This window comes from Oncorhynchus mykiss, chromosome 11 (assembly GCF_013265735.2).
Source record: "Oncorhynchus mykiss isolate Arlee chromosome 11, USDA_OmykA_1.1, whole genome shotgun sequence".
NCBI lineage: Eukaryota > Metazoa > Chordata > Actinopteri > Salmoniformes > Salmonidae > Oncorhynchus > Oncorhynchus mykiss.
In genome coordinates, this window is record NC_048575.1 from 55169493 (window position 1) to 55192278 (window position 22786).

General features: G+C 42.5%; 1 protein-coding gene across 1 annotated transcript; it reads right to left on the bottom strand.

The window, feature by feature from the left end:
- Positions 1-1961: 1961 nt before the first annotated feature.
- Positions 1962-21010, bottom strand: LOC110535981 (dihydropyrimidinase-related protein 2). Its single transcript, XM_021621417.2, has 14 exons — positions 20623-21010; positions 13290-13378; positions 11556-11740; positions 10257-10421; positions 10020-10081; positions 9186-9266; positions 8836-8904; positions 8436-8556; positions 8049-8205; positions 7704-7845; positions 7286-7456; positions 6325-6504; positions 5992-6181; positions 1962-4217 (listed from the first exon to the last, which is right to left on the bottom strand). The coding sequence occupies exons 1-14, from the start codon at positions 20662-20664 to the stop codon at positions 4126-4128; spliced, it is 1746 nt and encodes a 581-aa protein (XP_021477092.2). The 5' UTR covers positions 20665-21010; the 3' UTR covers positions 1962-4125.
- Positions 21011-22786: the final 1776 nt, after the last annotated feature.

The following is a 22786-nucleotide window of genomic DNA, read 5'->3' on the forward strand; positions in this document are numbered from 1 at the left end:
CAGGGTCGTGGACCCCTAGGGACAGGATGGGGTGACCCAGCTATATTGTGTGCAAGTAAAACGAGCTCCACAGTACTATTAGGCCGATGATATGAATTATACGGAGGATGTGCGGTTTCTGTGTGTTTTCATTACACTGTGTGTCCAAATCTTTCCCCTGAGACAAAAAAAATAAATATGAGAAGGATGTTGTGTTGGAGAGTTCAGTTATTGACTAGACTGGTGGGGGTCGGCCGTGTAGGCTGCTCGGGTTGGCTGGGCGGTCTGGCTGTAATTTGATATACAGGATATCTTAAAGATAATCAGAAGTTAAGTTCGCATAGAAATTAAAAGTGGATGGTGTTCAGAGATAGATGGGAGCAGTTGAGTGGAGCTGAAGGATGGGACTAAAAACGAACAAAAGATAACTATTGTAAAAATACTGTGTCCGTAAAATATATAAAGTATGTATATGCTGGAAGTAGAAGCCTAAGTGTTGTTGTCCATTAGTTTAGTCCAATTATGGGAGGGATGGTAATGTTAGGGGAAAATACAACAAAAAAAAAAATATATATATATATACTTACAAAAAAATAGATGGGTGATTGGAATTGATGCAAACAATTACATTGATGGAAGCCACAATCTATCTGCAATATTAAAGCTGATCCCCCCCCCCACAAAAAAAGGTTGGATGATGAAGGTCGGATGATTGTGGAGGCCAGGTCATCTGATGCAGCACTCCATCACTCTCCTTCTTGGTCAAATAGCCCTTACACAGCCTGGAGGTGTATTTTGGGTCAGTGTCCTGTTGAAAAACAAATTATAGTCCCACTACGAGTAAACCACATGGGATGGCGTATCGCTGTAGAATGCTGTGGTAGCCATGCTGATTAAGTGTGCCTTGAATTCTAAATTTATCATAGTGTCACCCGCAAAGCACCCCCACACCATCAGACCTCCTCCTCCATGCTTCACAGGGGGAACCACACATGCGGAGATCATCCGTTCACCTACTCTGCATCTCACAAAGACACAGCGGTTGGAACAAAAACTCTCAAATTTTGATTCATCAGACCAAAGGACAGATTTTCACAGGTCTAATGTCCATTGCTCATGTTTTTTGGCCCAGGCAAGTCTCTTCTTATTGGTGTCCTTTAGTAGTGGTTTCTTTGCAGCAATTCGACCATGAAGGCCTGATTCACGCAGTCTCCTCTGAACAGTTGATGTTGAGATGTGTCTGTTAAATGAACTCTGTGAAGCATTTATTTGGGCTGCAATCTGAGGTGCAGTTAACTCTAATGAACTTATCCTCTGCAGCAGAAGTAACTCTGGGTCCTCCTTTCCTGTGGCGGTCCTCATGAGAGCCAGTTTTATCATAGTTCTTGATGGTTTTTGTGACTGCACTTGAAGAAACTTTCAAAGTTCTTGACATTTTCTGGATTGACTGACCTTCATGTTTTAAAGTAATGTTGGACTGTCGTTTCTCTTTACTTATTTAAGCTGTTCTTTCCACAATATGGACTTAGGGATATATTCTGTATACCACCTTACCTTGTCACAACACAACTGATTGGCTCAAACTCTCTAACAAGGCAAACCTGTTAATTGAAATTCATTCCAGGTGACTACCTCGTGAAGCTGGTTGAGAGAATGCCAAGTGTGCAAAGCTGTCAAGGCAAAGGGTGGCTACTTTGAAGAATCAAAAATATATCTTGATTTGTTTAACACTTTTTTGGTTACTACATGATTCCATGTGTTATTTCATAGTTTTTTCACTATTATTCTACAATGTAGAAAATAGTCAAAATAATGAAAAAACCTGGAATGAGTAGTTGTGTCCAAACTTTTTACTATATGTGTATGTCCCCCCCCCCCCCCCCCCCCCCCCCCACACACTTCTAAAACCAAAGTTGCACCTCTATTTTATGACCAAAACTACACCAGTATCTGCTAGCACAATAACTGTTAGAGACAAATAATTTTGTTGAATTTTTTAATGTTTAAAACCATTTACATCAACACCGATGGGATTCAATGCCGTCAGGAATAAGTACCCCAAAATCCCAGCAGCCTACAAAACATACATGGTCAACAGTTTATCACTAGATGGCAGGGCAGAGAGGGCAATGACAGTGCTAAACTTCAGAAATTAAAAATAAACACTATACAAAACCTCTCCATCTGCAATTCAATTACATCACATACAAGCTTGGCATGATGACCTGTACCTAAACAATGCAAGGAGGAAAGAATACAATGCTATACAGAAAACTGATCAGATGAATAAGGAGCCTACTGTAAAAGGTCCCTACTGTACCTTTCACACAGTGAGTGCTTAGTGAGTGGTTAACTAACATTGTCCATACCCTGATGAGTGGCACTAACAGTGGGGTCTAATGTGAATAGGTAAGAGGGTAAAGAGAGTGATGATGGAGCACCTGTTAAAAGTGGCTCCCATCGTCAACACTCACAGAGCTACAAGGAGATGCTATTCTAATGTCTCCAACAATAAGGACAGGAGTCAAACCACATAACCGGCACACTGTAAATAATGGATTTCATTATCATAGCTTTTTTTCACTGGATCTCAAAGCACCACTTGTACTAGCTTTGTCACTGACAGTGCTTAAGATATATTTTTCATAAATACATGGTTCATATAGTGTGCAATCAATCAATACTTTATAGAATAGGCAGGCAAGTGATATTGAACAAACATTCTGAAAAATAACTAAAACAAACATCTAATACAAATCAACATTTTCACAGATTCACCTTTTGCACTTTAGCAGATAGAAAATTAAGACCTGTGACATATGAGACCATGATGGAGGAATGGTAAGAGCTAACCCCGCTTCCCCCGTAAAGTGGTTTTCACAAAGCTTGAATTTGTGTGGTTGAATGGAAAAAGTAGGCACCACCATCTGCACATACACAGCATTGAACAAATAGCACCAGAGAGGTTGCTAGGGGCAACCTTCTATCCAGCATGGCTGTCAGTGTCATTATAAATAAACAGCAGTGTGATTATAGGAAGCCTGGTGTCTTGGCGAGCTTTAACTTTGGAAAGCTAGAGAAGGAAAAAAAAGGATGAAATAAGATACAAAATGTCTCTCGTCTGTTTTTTTTTTGCCGAAGGTTCTCCCTGCTGCCATGTATTGTGCATGCTTTGTGTCAAAGGTGTTCTGAGTGAGGAGATGAATGGTTTAACCCTACAATACTCTCACCTTTTGACTTCTGTGCATTCCATCAGCAAACAAGCTAAGATCTAATAGTCAATATTTCAAGGATTACAGTAGTGTTTTAGCTCTAGACACGATTGAAAATGTAGAATATTAACAACAAAAATATTTCAACAATACAAAAAGTGCAGCAATGAGAGAAAGGAAGATTCAAGTGAATTTGTTTAGCTGAAACTTCTGTGGTAATGCTGACCAGAAAGACTGGGAGGATAATACCAAGAACTCACAGCTGTTTAAAGTCATTCAAATACTGCAAACTGACAGAGTGGTTAAAAGGTCCTCTCAGTTACTTAAACGACACTACGCTAAAGCCTTAAAATTATGCCAAATGCAAGAAACCATTCCATTCACTTATAGGATAGAAGGAAAACAATAAGATGTATTTTAATAAAATATGCCACGTGTCTTTGACAATGATTCAATTCAGTGTCTCCGTAGTTCATAACGACATTTATCACTTCTTGGAAACAATGCGTGTCAAGGACCATTAAATAGCAGATACATCAAATGCCACGACTGCAATCCACAGTTCCTCTTGTACAATTAAAAGCCAAAATGTAAACAAAGCCCAAACTTAAATGGGATATAAATATACTTGTCACAAAACTGTAAAACATCAAGGGGTCTAAATTCACTTGACTCTTCCTTTAAAAAAAAAAAATGAAGGTGGCATATAGGTCATACAAAACAAAACATTGAGTGCTATCACTTTTTTTTCTTTGAATGAGGTGACAGAGCTGTTAAATATGGATGAAGATGAAGTGTTTTTGACCAGGGTGCAGTTGAGTCAGGGAGAAGGATCACATTATATGAAGCGCCCTCCGTTGGTTGTGATGGTTTGTCTGGGAGTTGGGGTGGATTCTCCCGCTCATCTCCTCTCTGGCTCAGCTGACAGGAGAGCTTAACCCAGGCTGGTGATGTTCGACTTCCCACCAGGGGGCGCCGCGATGCGCTGGGTGTTGCGGCGAGGAATATTATCATCAACCTGTGCACCTGGGCATGAGAGATAGAGAGAAAAAAAGTCTAATCTTAAAGGGGATTTGAATGAGACATCGTTCTGATTTCCCTGACAAAAAAACAACACGAGAAGTTGTTTATTTGTAACAGATTAAATATATTGTAAAATTGCAGGCCAAATGATAAAACTGGAGTGCCTACAGTCGTGGCCAAAAGTTTTGAGAATGACACAAATATACATTTTCACAAAGTCTGCTGCCTCAGTTTGTATGATGGCAATTTGCATATACTCCAGAATGTTATGAAGAGTGATCAGATGAATTGCAAAGTCCCTCTTTGCCATGCAAATGAACTGAATCCCCCAAAAACATTTCAACTGCATTTCAGCCCTGCCACAAAAGCACCAGCTGACATCATGTCAGCGATTCTCTCGTTAACACAGGTGTGAGTGCTGACGAGGACAAGGCTGGAGATCACTCTGCCATGCTGATTGAGTTTGAATAACAGACTGGAAGCTTCAAAAGGAGGGTGGTGCTTGGAATCATTGTTCTTCCTCTGTCAACCATGGTTACCTGCAAGGAAACACGTGCCATCATCATTGCTTTTCACAAAAAGGGCTTCACAGGCAAGGGTATTGCTGCCAGTAAGATTGCACCTAAATCAACCATTTATTAGATCATCAAGAACTTCAAGCAGAGCGGTTCAAATGTTGTGGGCGCCCAAGAAAGTCCAGCAAGTGCCAGGACCGTCTCCTAAAGTTGATTCAGCTACGGGATCGGGGCACCACCAGTACAGGGCTTGCTCAGGAATGGCAGCAGGCAGGTGTGAGTGCATCTGCACGCACAGTGAGGCAAAGACTTTTGGAGGATGGCCTGGTGTCAAGAAAGGCAGCAAAGAAGCCACTTCTCTCCAGGAAAAACATCAGGGACAGACTGATATTCTGCAAAAGGTACAGGGATTGGACTGCTGAGGACTGGGGTGAAGTAATTTTCTCAGATGAATCCCCTATCCGATTGTTTGGGACATCCGGAAAAAAGCTTGTCCGGAGAAAACAAGGTGAGCGCTACCATCAGTCATGTGTCATGCTAACAGTAAAGCATCCTGAGACCATTCACGTGTGGGGTTGCTTCTCAGCCAAGGGAGTGGGCTCACTCACAATTTTGCCTAAGAACACAGCCATGAATAAAGAATGGTACCAACACATTCTCCGAGAGCAACTTCTCCCAACCATCCAGGAACAGCTTGGTGACGAACAATGCCATTTCCAGCATGATGGGGCACCTTGCCATAAGGCAAAAGTGATAACTAAGTGGCTCGGGGAACAAAACATCTTGGGTCCATATTTTGGGTCCATGGCCAGGAAACTCCCCAGACCTTAATCCCATTGAGAATTTGTGGTCAATCCTCAAGAGGCGGGTGGACAAACAAAAACCCACAAATTCTGACAAACTCCAAGCATGGATTATTCAAGAATGGGCTGCCATCAGTCAGGATGTGGCCCAGAAGTTAATTGACAGCATGCCAGGGTGGATTGAAGGGTCAACACTGCAAATATTGACTCTTTGCATCAACTTCATGTAATTGTCAATAAAAGCCGTTGACACTTATGTAATGCTTGTAATTATACTTCAGTATTCCATAGTAAAATCTGACAAAAATATCTAAAGACACTGAAGCAGCAAACTTTGTGAAAATTAATATTTGTGTCATTCTCAAAACTTTTGGCCACAACTGTACATGTCTTAGTATTATGCTATTCCTACTGATGTTCTATGTAAGAGCTGTGAGAGACATTTTGAGCTGTACTCACCAGACAGGCTGAAGCCAGACTGGTGCAGGTTGCGGACTGGCTGAGGACCCTGCTGATGCAGTTGCTGCTGCTGCTGCAGCTTGGCTGGAGAGGTCTTCACCGAGGTGACCGGAGTCATTACCTTAGGTGTCACATTCTCACACACTGGCCCGTCATAGAGACCCCTGGGGACCCCCCTCAGCTCCGTCAGCTTGGAGGAGACAAACAGAGAGACAGACAGACAGACAAGATGACAGCATCAGTTCGGCTGTTCGAGTTCTGCGATCATCACTGTCAGTAGGAATGGTCATAAACAATCTATTCTGTGCCAATTTCCCAGCACTATAGACTCACCCTGCTGCGAGCCTTTATCCTCCTGTAGACATGGTCAGGGAACGGCTTGCGGCTCACATAGCGCCCACATCCCTCAGTGGTATGGAGGTCGCCCTCTTCCAACACGATTTTGCCCTGGCTGATCACCACCAGGGGAGCTCCACGCACCTCAATGCCCTCAAAGATATTATAGTCCACAGCCTGCAGAAGAACAGCTCTGATGAGAACAGTGACAAATAGACTGACACAGTACAAGAGGGCAAATAACATAGAAAGAGAACACCAAGACTACACGATTATCACATGCACAAAACAACAACACATTTAAACAAGTTGAGGCCTTTTTCAATATGAACTTCAGTCTGGGCCTTAGTCTTTCAATGACTTGTGCCAGCATGGTGATGTCCATCAATCACATCAACATAGATGCCCAGAGAGAAAGACTGACTGTTACACTGTTACACAGTGAGTCACTGACATTCAGCTCACATCCTAATGGGAAACTAGTGCTAATATAGCCAGCTAGCTCCTCTAAATGAAGAGTAGTGATGACTCAGTGAGCGATAAAAAAAATAATAATAATACAAATCGTTTGTCACACCAGATAGGTGCAGTGAAATGTGACGTTTTACAGGGTCAGACATAGCAGTACAGCGCCCCGGACCAAATTATGGTTAAGTGCATTGCTCAAGGGCACATCAACAGATTTTTCACCTTGCCGGCTTGGGTATTCAAACCCAAACCGACAAGTTACTGGCCGAACGCTCTAACCGCTAGGCTACCAAACAGTCTGCATGAGGTGTTCTGTGCCAAGTCATTTCAGGTGAGTAGATTTTTACTTGTTAGGTTGGATTAAAGCTTTGTTGGTAAAAGACCTTCAATGTTTCATATGAAAATGAGTCCTACATACAGTAGGTGTGACTAAAACCATGAATAAATACCATGACATGGTCAATACAGTGTGGGTTGGCCAGGCTCTTACCACGTTGTGGCTCTTGGCAGAGATGACCTTGCTGACGTCTGGGTCCCAGAGGACCAGGTCGGCGTCAGAGCCCACAGCGATGCGGCCCTTACGGGGGTACAGGTTGAAGATCTTAGCTGCATTGGTGCTGGTCACAGACACAAACTGGTTCTCATCCATTTTTCCAGTCACCTAAGGGAATCAGAAGACAAGGCGCTGTCACTTCCTTTCTAACAAAACAGCTGCAAACATTCACCACTAACTGAGACAACCGCTTGATGACATGAATAACTGTGGCACAAACAGGGAAAGTAGATTGATTGTTAATACCACAATATCTGTCTATTTACAATAACATGATACATTTAAAAGAAGCATGTGTGATTGGGGTATGTTTGATGGTAGGAAACCCGGCCGAAAAGTCAGTAGTGTGCCTCACCACACACTTGTCCCAGATGAGGGAGAGTCTCTCCTCAGTGCCGTTGGTGCCCTCTGGGATGAGGGTGAAGTTGTCTTTACCCACGGCACGCTGGGAGGTGTGGAACGTGCAATGAGCACTACCAGTCACCTGCAGGTCACCACTGGAAAGGAACAGAGGATTGAGGGGAAGAGGGAGAGAGACTACTGACAGGTCTTATGTTTGATCTTTCTGTCTTGAGTGATACGACTTTCCAGGAGGCTAGGATGACATACCGCCCTCTGGTGGAAGATGTGTGTAAGTAACACACGATTACTGCATAGCTCTGTGCTGAATAGAGGTACATAGTGTAAATGGTGTACCTACCAGGAGAGCAGTGAGTTGAGATAGTCGGGGGTGGTGGGGTCGGGGCTGAGGGGTGGGGAGGTGATGAAGGCAGCTGCCTTGGCCCAGTTCTTACTCCAGTAGTGGGTGCCGTCCGTGCCCAGGCTGGCAGAGATGGGCTCTCCATACACCACAGCGCCTAGAGTACCACAGAAACACAGCAAAACACGAGGTCAGCATGGCAGGGAGAGTCAGTGTTCTATACACCTCAGAGTGCTCGTGCCCGGTCTCCAAGGCAGGACTGATTTACAAGTGGAATAATTTATGTGGGATTTGACATTTAGTGTATCTATAACCACAGAGAACAATCAATACAAAAACATGTTGCTGTAGTCCATCACCACACTACTTTCTCCTTTTTACTAGTACCCTTTTTCCTGGCCAGGGCGATGACGTCAGCAGCACTCTTGCTCATCACCTTGGTGATGTACAGGGGGCAGTTGGTCTGATTGGCCACAGTGACTGACCGGTTGACTGCCTCTGCCTCCACCTACACACCAGACAGACACAGAGAGAGGGATTTCAGTCCAAACGGACCAGACTCAGTGACCTTCATGTTGAGTTACAGACTAGCTTTAATGCTTCTTGGCATTCTGGAAGAAGCAAGCACTCAGACACTTGACTCACTCGTTTACTTTACATCTGTAGTGAATTCTGTTAATATCATACAGCCTCTTCCCTAATGTCCATGTAAAGCAACCAAAGGCACACATCAAATACAAGCAGAAGGCTGATAGAAGCACAGGACCTGGCAAGAGGTCATACTTACCTCCTCTGGGCGGCTCAGTACATGACCCTCAGGGCCAGTGATGCCCAGCTCCAGGATCCTGCACTGCTCCTGCAAACACATCAGACAACAGCTTTTAAAAATATATATAATTTATTGCCACATACAATAAATCTGTGAAATGTGTTGTTTTGCAGGGTCAGCCATAGTAGTACGGCACCCCTAGAACAACCTAGGGATAAGTGCTTTGCTCAATGGTATATCATCCTATTTTTCACCTCGGGTATTCGAACCAGCGACCTTTCAGTTACAGGTGCAACGCTCTAACCCTTAGGCTACCTGCGCTTGGCAAGCTGGGACACGGTGATAGGGTTTATTAGAGGTTCTGTTACCTGGGCAATGATGTCCCCATTTTCTGCGTGCACTTGAGCGATGGCACCCAGGTCTCTGATGACACCGAACACCTCGTACATCTACAGGAGGAGGAAAGCAGCCGGTCACATGCAGGGCAGGGAACCAGAGGCTTTAGGCAATGAGGACATTTACAAGATGACTGGAGATCTCTTTATCAGAGCAACACGTGTTGGATGAGAATCAGAATCAGAAGGAGAGCGCTAAATGCACAGATTAGTTCATTTACTCCACTTCTCTCTTTAGCTTGGACCACTTTGTTCAACTCAGAATTCCCACGGCAATCAACTAGGTATTCACAGCTGCAATAGGCCACAGGAAACGGTCAGGCAATCTTTCAGCACGTGTTGCAAGAGTCATCCCCAAACACTAACCAGCCTGAGCTGAGTGGGAAAACTCAATATTGGCCCATAACAAAGCTCTCACAGAAAGACATGAGGCACATGGGAGTGATCATTCACCCCAGACAGACAATCCTTTACCTAGCATTCAGAAGGCAGTAGACTTTCCAGAAGAGGTGAAGAGGTCTACAATAATCTCTGAATGTTTGGAGCAAGCAAGATACGCAGGCGTAACGTGAACAATCGTGCAAATCCCTCATTTTCAACTACTTTTTACGCCTGCTAATCTATAGTTAGGATTCAGCCTCCAAAGAGTTTATCAGAAATGTAATACAGAATGTCATTCTGTCATGCAATTTAGCTACACAAAGTGCAATGCAATCATTACTTTAAAAAGGCACAAGCCTCCAGAAATGTTGACTCCTCCATCCGTCGCCAGTAAATCATACCAATCTGAAACGCTTCAAATCGTACCTGGGAGTCGGAAAGTTGGAAAACATCCTTATAAGCCAAATAGACCAGGAAAGAGTTGACACCTAAAGATAGAAAACTTATGAGCAATAGTAGCAATAAAAGGATAGAAAAGGGAGAGGAAAGGACACAGGAAGGAAATAAACCAGAAAGAGTCTTAGTAGAAGTAATAACTGCCCCAACCCCCTGACATGAGTGAATGTAGGGAGAATGGGTTGTGTAATTGTGTTAGCGGCGTACCATGGTCCTTCACCAGGCTCTCCATCTCCTCCTGCATGCCCTTGTGCCAGTTAGTGATGTCCACATGCAGGGAGTAGTCACAGCAGGACTTGCTGTCGGCCCATTCCCTCCACTGGTTGAACGCTGCCAGCAGGCTCACACCAGGTTCTGGAACCACATGATCAACTACACACACACACACAAACACACACCATTGAAAACACACTAGCAGTAACATTATCACATTTTACAGAGGCCAGATATATTCAAAATCATGAGACAACGTGAACATCTGGTATTTAGTATTTTATTAGGATCCCCAATTAGACCACTGCCAAGGCAGTGGCTACTCCTCCTGGGGTCCAAACAGGAAACAAAACACAACAAATAAAATGCATAACACAATTAAAAATACAGTACAAAATATTGTCCCTGTCAGCGGGGTGGCAGAGAGTTCCATGTAGTCATGACTATTTAAAACTGTGCGTTTCCCAGCCTCTGTTCTGGACCAGGGTACTGTGAAGAAACCTCTGCCTGCATGTCTTGTGTTGTACTGATGAGTGCCCGAAATGTGTGCAAACTGCTTGGACAGACAGTTCTGTACCTTTAACCCATCAACACCTTGCACAAAGACCAATAGTGATGCAGTCAATCTCTCCTCAAATCAACATGCGCGCAATGACGGATGGACACACGCAGGCCGCCTGGTCAGCATGTTAGAGAGGCTTCCATTAAAGAAAACCCTCTGTTCTATTAGATAGGTAACTCTCAATCCATGATAAGGCAGAGAATATAAATCCATAAAACCTACGTTTTGTCAGCAATAGGTTATGATCAATGATATCAAAAGCTGCACTGAAATCTAACAAAACAGACCCCACAATCTTATTATTATCAATTTCTTTCGGCCAATCATTAGTCAATTATGTCAGTTTCGAGCATGTTGAGTGCCCTTCCTTATAAGCATGCTGAAAGTCTGTTGTTTTCTGTAAAATAACATTGTATTTGCTCAAAAGTGATTTCCAAAAGTTTGCTAAACACTATTAACAGGCCGATTAATGGTTCAAACAGCCAACCAAAGGGTGATATGCTATTCTTTGGCTGTGTAATGACCTTTTCCCTTCCTCCAGGCCTGAGGGCACACACCGTCTTCTAAGCTTAAATTGAAAATGCGGCAAACAGGGGGAAAAATTATTCCGTTACCAACTTCAACAATTTACCATCTAGGATGTCAGTACCAAGTATCAGTAAGTCAAAATCTACCTAGACATCACATGTATTATGGGTTTCTGTCAAGAATGCCATTTCATTAGTACATACTGATCATGGTGGTTCCCCCAGCCAGAGCAGCTCGGGTGCCCTGGTAGAAGTCATCTGCTGACACCATGCCCCTGTCTGGCATCTGGAAGCGTGTGTGCACATCTATGCCCCCGGGCATCACCATGTGCCCATGGGCATCAATGATTTTCACCCCACCAGGAACAATCAGGTTCTCTCCAATTTGCCTGAGAGAAGAAGAAAGGGATTGAGAGAAATTATCAAAGGGTACAAAACAATATACAGATTTTCTTCATATAAACTCCGCAAAAAAAGAAACGTCCTCTCACCGTCAACTGCATTTATTTTCAGCAAACTTAACATATTAGTATGAACATAACAAGATTCAACAACTGAGACATAAACTGAACAAGTTCCACAGACATGTGACTAACAGAAATGGAATAATGTGTCCCTGAACAAAGGGGGGAGGTCAAAAGTAACAAGCAGTATCCAGTGTGGCCACCAGCTGCATTAAGTACTGCAGTGCATCTCCTCCTCATGGACTGCACCAGATTTGCCAGTTCTTGCTGTGAGATGTTACCCACCAAGGCACCTGCAAGTTCCTGGACATTTCTGGGGGGAATGGCCCTCACACTCCGATCCAACAGGTCCCAGACGTGCTCAATGGGATTGAGATTCGGGCTCTTCACTGGCCATGGCAGAACATTGCTGTCTTGCAGGATATCACGCACAGAATGAGCAGTATGCTGGAGGGTCATGTCAGGATGAGCCTGCAGGAAGGGTACCACATGAGGGAGGAGGATGTCTTCCCTGTAACGCATAGCGTTGAGATTGCCTGCAATTTTTTAAAATTGTACCTTTATTTAACCAGGCAAGTCAGTTAAGAACAAATTCTTATTTTCAATGGGTTAACTGCCTGTTCAGGGGCAGAACGACAGCTCGGGGGTTTGAACTTGCAACCTTCCGGTTCCTAGTCCAACTCTCTAACCACTAGGCTACCCTGCCGCCCCAATTACAACAAGCTCAGTCCGATGATGCTGTGACACCCCGCCCCAGACCATGGCGGACCCTCCACCTCCAAATCGATCTCGCTCCAGAGTACAGGCCTCGGTGTGACGCTCATTTCTTCGACGATAAACGCAAAGCCGACCATCACCCCTGGTGAGACAAAACCGTGACTCGTCAGTGAAGAGCACTTTTTGCCAGTCCTGTCTGGTCCAGCAACGGTGGGTTTGTGCTCATAGGCGACGTTGTTGCCAGTGATGTCTGGTGAGGACCTGCCTTACAACAGGCCTACAAGCCCTCAGTCCAGCCTCTCTCAGCCTATTGAGGACAGTCTGAGCACTGATGGGAGGGATTGTGTGTTCCTGGTGTAACTCGTGCAGTTGTTGTTGCCATCCTGTACCTTTCCCGCAGGTGTGATGTTCGGATGTACCGATCCTGTGCAGGTGTTGTTACATGAGTCAGTAGAAAGACCTCTTTAGTGTCCTAAGTTTTCATAACTGTGACCTTAATTGCCTACTGTCTGTAAGCTGTTAGTGTCTTAACAACCATTCCACAAGTGCGTGTTCATTAATTGTTTATGGTTCATTGAACAAGCATGGGAAACAGTGTTAAAACCCTTTAAAATGACGATATGTGAAGTTATTTGGATTTCTACTAATTATCTTTGAAAGACAGGGTCCTGAAAAAGGGACGTTTCTTATTTTACTGAGTTTATATAACCAACAAAGGTGCAGGCAAGAAAATGGCACTCTAACTATTAGGACTTACTTGATGACTCCATCCTCCATATAGATGTCAGCAAGGAAAGACTGGTCATCATTCACAATCTTCCCACCTTTGATTAGGAGACGATCACTCTGTGGGAAGAGACAGAATTTCATTTACATTTGACTTGATTGTATTTATAGCAGTGAGCACCACAACCCATTGATTAAAAAGCATATTCCACATTGAACATATTTGCCATGAAAGGTAAGCTAGCCAATACTCAACACCGGCACATCCATCCGTCCAGGAGAGCTTTAACAGAACCACACTGAATAGAAGCACAGAGGCGTTCCATGAGTAGCTAACGAACAAGCTGCACACAAGGATAGAATCCTCGGCATGCATTCCTGTATAGAACAGCACTAGGGCTTTGCCAAGACATGGCCATTGTCTAGTCTGCCAAGAAACCCCAAACAACAATGCATAAGCAGAGCTAAGTGAAAAACAAAGTAACACAACGGTATTCAAAAATGTACGTTTGATTTGTTTACATGGAACATTTCAAACAAAAGGACACAGGTTTATGGACACATCTTTCTTTCTTTGTCTCTTTCTGCAAAGTTTTCATAACCAACTATTCCCAACCAGAGCTGTTTCTTTCTCTGTCAAACCAGTGATGCAGTTAACAGAGGCTCATAACGCGTCTCCATATTATGTGAGTGCAAAGACTAGGCTAATGTCCAACAGAAAAGCCTTATTAAAGCAACCACATCCATAATCTACTCAGACAGCACTCGGATTGTACATTTTTACTAGCCTAGGCTATATCTTTCATATAGAATCAGGCTTTATACATTAAGTCATTAGAGATTCCACCCCGATCACAAACAGCTCAGATCATGGAGAATAGCTCAGATCAAGTATGCTGAGCTTAGTTGCTGTGTGCTTAAGTGCTGTGTAGACTAGGGCATGGGTTAATGGAAGACCAAGAGCATGCACTTAAGCTGCAATACGTCAATTTTTGGGCAACCTGACCAAATGCATCTTTTACTTTTGGTTTTGTACACCAGCTTCAAACTGAAAAAACAACATATGGTTAATGAAAATATATTTCACAGCAGTTTAGATGGTACAATGATTCTCTACATTAGGTGAACTACACTAAACAAAAATATAAACGCAACATGCAACAATTTTACTGAGTTACAGTTCATGAGTAAAATCAGTCAACTGACAAATGAATTTGGCCCCAATCTATGGATTTCACATGACTGGGAATACAGATACGCATCTGTTGGTCAGATACTTTTTTTTATTTTAAAAGGTAGGGGTCTGGATCAGAAAACCAGTCAGTATCTGGTGTGATCACCATTTGCCTCATGCAGCATCTCCTTTGCATAGAGTTGATGTGGCTGTTGATAGTGGCCTGTGGAATGTTGTCCCACTCTTCAATGGCTGTGCAAAGTTGCTGAATATTGGCGGGAACTGGAACACACTGTCATACATGTCAATCCAGAGCATCCCAAACATGCTCAATGGGTGACATGTTGGGTGAGTATGCAGGCCATGGAAGAACTGGGACATTTTCAGTTTACAGGAATTGTGTACAGACATGGGGCTGTGCATTATCACTCCAGATCACAGAGTGCCAGTGAAGGTGAACATTTGCCCACTGAAGTTGGTTACAACGCCGAACTGCAGTCAGGTCAAGACCTCGATGAGAATGATGAGCACGCAAATGAGCTTCCCTGGGACGGTTTCTGACAGTTTTTGCAGAAATTCTTCAGTTGTGCAAACCCACAGTTTCATCAGCGGTCCGGGTTGCTTGTTCAAATTAAATTCTCTGGCAACAGCTCTGGTGCACATTCCTGCAGTCAGCATGCCAATTGCGCGCTTCCTCAAAACTTGAGAACATTTGTGGCATTGTGTTGTGTGACAAAACTGAATATTTTAGAGTGGGCGGTTGTCCCCAGCACAAGGTGCACCTATGTAACGATCATGCTGTTTCATCAGCTTCTTGATATGCCACACATGTGTAACGTGGATGGATTACCTTGGCAAAGATGAAATGCTCACTAACAGGGATGTAAACAAATGTGTGCATGGGACCAACACTTTACATGTTGCGTTTATATTTTTGTTCAGTATATTACAATTTTAGCAACAAGGAAATGGAGGAGTGACATCTGCACAATGCACATTTAAGAGTAGGAAAAATAATCCCATTTCCATCTAAGGAGAGCATGTTAGTGTAGGCTCGGGCTGGCCTACTTCTCATCAGGCTTTCCTCGGTGAGTGTGGGCTGGGTAGCTTCTGTAATGAGGCTGACAGAGGCTCTCTCCAGACTGCACAGCAGCCCACAAGATGTAGGATGTTAGTATCCCCTAGCTAGCACCCTGACCTGACCACTTCCACCTTCAGACAGTGAAACCACTAATGGCCGCAGAGAAGACTTTAGACAAACCTCAGAATCTTAAAGGCAATCCAAAAGGGCATTCTTCCATCACGATCTAACAGACTATTGTCAAGTGGGTCAGATTATGCTACATTTCTGGACTCAAACTGGAACATTTTTAATAACAGGCCTGAATGCAGAGAATAAAGTACACTGGTTCCAATATCCTCTTTTAGAACCATGAGTGATCTTGTCTTACTTATCTTCTTCTGTTCATCATCCATAGTAATACCTGTATCTTTAATAGTCTTAGGAGATCTAGGCAAAACACTGATGTATTGTGTTTTAATCTATGTCTTGCCACTGCAGAGGCAGGTGATAACTGAAGCACATTTTAATAAACACCTCACAAACAGAATGACTTCATGAATTGGTCACACCTAAATGCACCAGTGGAGGTAAACTATTTATTCAGAGAAATAAACATCCCTGAGATTGAAAGCCTCAAGGGCAAGCATATAATTGATTTATGTCATGGTAATGCTGTTAACAATTGGGCCCAAGGTATAATTGTGAAAAATCTGAGCAACTCCATGCTGTGCAAATTCTTGACACAGTGATGAAGTGAGAGCGAAATGAAATACAACCACTCCACTGAATGGCATTTAGAACATACATTATGACTAGTTAGGTAATGAAAATCCATATCCTCACTTAAAAATGCTTCCTCTTGCCTCATGTACAGTGAGCCCAGCCCAGTAAAAATGCTGAGCTGGATGGGCTCTGTGGATGAGTGGATGGGTAATCTTTGTGACACGGAAATTATTCTGTACCAAACACTCTCCTGGAATTATTTAGGCTACAGTCATAGACTTCGCATCATTGTATCTGTCCCATTATGGTGTCTGTGAGAGCATGGGCAGTGCCATTAAAGCCATCTACATTTTGAAGTAGTCAATTTTCTTATTCTGCTGCTTCTATGAGTTTTGGGATGGCAGGTAGCTTAGTGGTTAGAGCGTTGGGCCAGTAACAGAAAGGTTGCTAGATCGAATCCCTAAGCTGACAAGTAAAAAATCTGTCGTTCTGCCCCTGAACAAGGCAGTTAAGTAGTTCTGAAAGTAGCGATCACAAGCATAAAGTGGTCCCTGAAAATTGCATACACATATGTGCAGATATGTGAACTATGTCACTGCCGTCTCTGCTGTGTGAATGATGTGCATCTGGCTCAAATGGCGAGGGGCTGAAGCTCATTGGTTGAACTCAAATTGCTTGGGGCTGGCCCATGTGGGGGAAAATATAGGGCAAATGGCACCGCATAGCTTCCAGAAAAACAGTTGCTTTCAAACTAGGGATTTTGTGGCTAATTGAGATAAAACACAGGGTTTCTATTAGCTGATAATAGCCGGATTTTGGACGATACAAAAATGAGAAAAGTCTATAAAATTGGGGTCCGCCGATTGTCCGAGAAGGAAAAAAAACGTGTTTTTAACCTATTCATTGATGGAAATACCAATCAATATAAATACATTGGACTGGTCATGCTTATTGGTCTATAGGTTAATTTGCATAAGAGGAATTAAATTGGCACATGTGTACTGTATATTAAGTATCTTATTTATCACACGTATACAAAATGCAGATACAGAGGCTTTGAGCTGAAAATCTGTCAGACAGCGCGAGAGCTGCTGCTACGGCATCTCAAACAGCAACCACACAGGAAACGGAAGGCAGGTTTCATCAGCGCATCACACACCACTTTGCATTGGGCTGGAGACAGTATGCACTTTCAGAAAACATACACTTAATTGTCTGAAACCTGAAGGTTTTACTACATATTATGAGGCATGTTTGGCCTTGCTTCAAAGTAACCCAGTCAAAATCAGACTATATCCGGAGGCAATTATTTTATATCAACTTTTTTTCATCGTCCAGTAGCTAAAGGCACAATCCTAGTCATATTAGCAACCAATGCTAGCTGTTAAATATTAGAACTCCCCTCTTTCTAAATTTCGAACAGACATTTTCATCTCTGTCACATGAAACCGTTTGCATGTGCTGTGCACCTTTGACATCTGTGTTTTCTCTGTGTTTTCCCGCTAACTGCATTATGGAACAAACATTCATCCATAGCCTACTGCCTTCTGTGCATTGCTACTCTTATAATGTGAGGAAATAATAGTTTATCAACATTTTAAACTAAACATTCTGATCTATATTCCCACAACTGTCCCAAAGTCTGTTTGGAATAGGCTATTTCCTTCTCGACAAGCTGACCAATACAATAGGTAAACTGTTCTACTATTGGGGATAGTAGATTGACATAGGCTAGTGATTTTGCTGTTCATTACTCGTGTTGTTGGCTGAGAAAAAGTAAATGTGGCCCGTTACTCTAGCATCTTCAATGTGCACATCAGAATTTGGTATGAAGGAGCGCACATCATTGCATCCTCGACTTGTATGTTCTGTTAATATGAATTATCGTAATCAAATGTGATTCTTTCATTCTGAGCTCTGTGGGAGGACTCCCTAATCAGGTTACGCACCCCATGCTAAAACAGGCTTTAGGGCACTACAGTCCTCCAACTATCTCTATGGCTACAGGTCAAATGTTCAGTAAGGCTAGAGGTCGACCGATTATGATTTTTCAACGCCGATACCGATTATTGGAGGACCAAAAAAGCCGATCGAAGCCGATAAAATCGGCCAATTTGAAAAAAAAACGTATTTGTAATAATGACAATTACAACAATACTGAATGAACACTTAATTTAACTTAATATAATACATCAATAAAATAAATTTAGCCTCAAGTAAATAATGAAACATGTTCAATTTGGTTTAAATAATGCAAAAAACTAAGTGCTGGAGAAGAAAGTACAAGTGCAATATGTGCTATGTAAGAAAGCTAACGTTTCAGTTCCTTGCTCAGAACATGAGAACATATGAAAGCTGGTGGTTCCTTTTAACATGAGTCTTCAATATTCCCAGGTAAGAAGTTTTAGGTTGTAGTTATTATAGGAATTATAGGACTATTTCCCTCTATACCATTTGTATTTCATTAACCTTTGACTATTGGATGTTCTTATAGGCACTTTAGTATTACCAGTGTAACAGTATAGCTTCCGTCCCTCTCCTCGCTCCTCCCTGGGCTCGAACCAGCAACACAACGACAACAGCCACCATCGAAGCAGCGTTACCCATGCAGAGCAAGGGGAACAACTACTAGAAGGCTCAGAGCGAGTGACGTTTTAAACATTATTAGCGCACGCTAACTAGCTAGCCATTTCACTTCGGTTACACCAGCCTCATCTCGGGAGTTGATAGGCTTGAAGTCATAAACAGCGCAATGCTTGACGCACAACGAAGAGCTGCTGGCAAAACGCCCGAAAGTGCTGTTTGAATGAATGTTTACGTGCCTGCTTCTGCCTACCACCGCTCAGTCAGATACTTAGATACTTGTATGCTCAGTCAGATTATATGCAACGCAGGACACGCTAGATAATATCTAGTAATATCAACCATGTGTAGTTAAGTAGTGATTATGATGTTTTTTTTAAAGATAAGTTTAATGCTAGCTAGCAACTTACCTTGGCTTACTGCATTCGCGTAACAGGCAGTCTCTTTTCTTTTTCTTTCTTCTTTTTAAATAATAATAATCGGCGATCAAAAACAACGATTTCAGATTGTTATGAAAACATGAAATCGGCCATTCCAATTAATCGGTTGACCTCTAGTCTAGGCATAGCCATGGGAAGAATGGATGCTGAGGGTGCTGCAGCACCCCCCGATAAAAAAAACATAAAAATAATAATTACTTTTCAGCAGAGCGGAGAAAACTACTCCTCAGCATACCTCCCCACAGCCAAATCCATGTACATTACCAGCATCCCATAACTTATCTCTTTGCTTAGGTGGGGTGAGAGAGTAGCCTAGTTCATGCAAATAACAGGGCCCCCTTTTAAAGCCACACCATGCTGTCATCTGAAGGCTGGGGGCTGCTGGAATTGAGCCGTTTGTATGCAATGCCTGAGATGTCAGGGGTTTAGATAGGCCTCCTCCAGTTGTGAAGGAGATCCGACAGCTGCCTGAAAATAACAGTTCCCCTCCATGCTGCCCTTGCAGAAACAAAAATGGACAGCTATCAATAACCTTTTTATTTCAATAATTCATATATTTTAGAGAGAAACGCACAAAAATGTGTGGTTTGTTATTTGATTCAAGCCATTTAATGCCTAAATGTCATTACTGTATCTACAGTATATTTCAGCATATAGTCAAAAGCCAGGCCTTCACGATCACAGCAAAAAGCAAGGATGGATTTCATCCAATGACCTACTTTATAGAAATGTTTTTTTCCCTTTCAATTACTGTCCCCATCCCCAAATGGCATGATGGCAAATCAACCCAATGCTTTCTAGGTGACAAATACATATTTATTCAATTAATATATTTCCAAACAATTTGGAAATAATGAGGCCTAGCTAAAACAAATGCTATTGTTGCTGGGATTTTCCTCACATTTGATTTTATATGATGGTATTCCCAAGGTCTATAACTACAGTATTACCAATACTGCATTAAAAGTATAATATAATCAATCTGAATATATGGAGGAAGAAGTACATAATGTCCCAATCGTCTATTATTTTTCCCTTAACCTGCCGCTAGGCTAAATCGTCTAACATGGTAGGATATTGAATGGCTGCAAAATAGGATGCACACAATAAAACGCGCGTCCCAATGAGTATTCCAATGACAAGAGCGAGCTACAATGCGTTCAATTTCTTATGACCAATTACAGTGTCTTTGTTAATTATAGCAGTGCAAGTGGTGACATTGCATTTGTACAAATGGACCCAGTCCTCCTCAGACTATGCTGGCTGTAGCTAGCAAGCTAACTGTGTAATCCCCACTGCTAGCTTGTTCAGCCATGCATCGCCGGTCTAGATTTTACATACCATTTTGTAAAACTATAAGCATTTAAAACACAATACTCACTGTAATGCGTGGAATATTTTTCTTTCCCTGGTACCCGGACATTTTAGCGGCGCGTTGTCAGCCTCCTCGATTACGGTAGTCACCACACTTATGTACCGCTAGCAATGAAAGGAATGGATGCTCAGATGTGTTGAGACCAGTCCACGCCCAGGCAAAATTGTGTCTGCAGCTATCCCCTGCAACAGAACCAATAACTAAATTCGTGAAATAACTCTATCCGTTCCAACGTCCAAAGAGGTTTGCTGAATGAACCTGAACGGTCTGACAGTCTTTCCTCACGTTCCAATGCTGAGCCAAGCCTGTCCAGACAGTCAGTCACCAACAGGGAGCGAGAATATAACCGGAGATGAGGGCCATGGCCACCGTGCATGCGCAACGCCCCACCCTGCTCCCATCTTCGCTCTCCAGCTCACCTGCTCTACCAGCAAGTCTGGAGCATGAGATAAGTAGCAGTAACACTGATGCTAATTTGACTTGTCTGAAACAATGCAACTTCCTTTATTCAGAAAGGACAAACAAAGTCAAAAGGGCTGTGTGTTACGAATAACCCAAACCTGTATAATCAAGTTGTGCATGGTCAACATGAATGTTACTACGTTACTAATGTAGTGGGGAAAAGGCCCACACACTGATGTTCCTATACCAACTCTATTGTGACAAGGTACTGTCAGGTTTAAAGTTAACCACCACCTTTGATCGAAAGCAATGTTGTGCTTATTTAGTAAGACATATTGTGTGTGGAAGCCTTATGGATTAAATGCTCTTACTTTTCACTAAACAATATGAAAGTGAAGTGCATGTTGATTTAATTAATTCCTTAATTTAAAAATGAAACAAGGTCATTCACTTGTATAGGCCCAGTTAGTCTGCCTAACACCTAACTCGAAGTCCTCCTGACTTCAGTCTGGAAAGGCTATTTTGATGTTCTCGGCACGATGCATCGATGTTTTTACTGATTGGTTCTCTGTGTCTTTCTCACTCGAACACCAACATGGACAAGCACAAATAGCCCCGAGCGCCCCCTTCCAATACAAAAGTTGGATTTTCAAATCCAAACAATTTAGTCTCAAACCCCAGGAAAGACACCCGATTAGACTAATTACCCCATTAAAAGGTAGAAATCATCATAACAATCACACCATTGTAGTCTAATCGGGTGGGAAAAAATAATCACAACACATAACACCTACTTCATCCTCAGAACTCCTACGGTTAGCCAATCAAAATGTCTGAAATCCCCAAACCCCTCCTCTATTGCCATGGATTTACGATGAGATAGTTTATGTCAGAGTTGACTTTTAGTAGCAGGTTAGAATTTACGCAGCAGGTTAGGATAATGCATGTAGTAGGTTAGGATACTTAGGTTATGGTTAGGAAAAGGTTAGGGTTAGCTAAAATGCAAACAAATCTACTTTTGACTTCAATTTGACATAAACTGTATCCCAGTTAGCCATGACCGGTATTTGTCCCTTTATAGAGTATACAATAATCAAGGGAAACAGTGAATGGGATAAACCAAGAGGGATCTCTTTCCTACAAAACATTGTTCCGGCATACACACAGACTTTAAAAAATCACAAAGAAATATAAACATTAATTTGGTCACATTTCATGTTGAAGCTTAGAGGACAGACATCCAAATCCAGTACTTTTCTATTTACATAATTCCTCTAAACCTCAACTGCTCCGTAACGTGGTAAAAGGGGTAAATTGACATGGTTTAGGCCTACATGACCGACAAAACGGCGACATACCTTGCAACAATCTATAACCTTTCACAGATATTAAGATAAATGCTTCATGGTCCATTTTTTTTAAATTTATTTTTATTTAACTTTTATTTAACTTAGCAAGTCAGTCAACAAATTCCTATTTACAATGACGGCCTAGGAATAGTGGGTTAACTGCCTTGTTCAGGGGCTGAATGACAGATTTTTACCTTGTCAGCTCGGAGATTTGATCTAACAACCTTTTGGTTACTGGCACATTTGACCCAGATGATTGATTTTGTGCACCACTGTTTGAAAATATGGAGAGAAGGCACTGTTACATCTACCCAGTCCATGCTGTCTAGGTTCAATAGCATCAGCCAATGAATAATGTGAGACCTCTGCACATGTCCTTGCCATTCTTTGTACTTTTCATGCATCCCGGTCAGCAATGT

What these genes read in the sequence shown, in the direction of transcription:
- LOC110535981 (XM_021621417.2), bottom strand. Translation starts at nt 20,664, where the DNA reads ATGTCCGGGTACCAGGGAAAGAAAAATATTCCACGCATTACA. An exon ending in ATGGGGACATCATTGCCCAG is followed by an intron (nt 8,905 to 9,185) that starts GTAACAGAACCT and finishes ATGTGTTTGCAG; the next exon opens with GAGCAGTGCAGGATCCTGGA. An exon ending in GTCTGGCTTCAGCCTGTCTG is followed by an intron (nt 4,218 to 5,991) that starts GTGAGTACAGCT and finishes TCTCATGCCCAG; the next exon opens with GTGCACAGGTTGATGATAAT.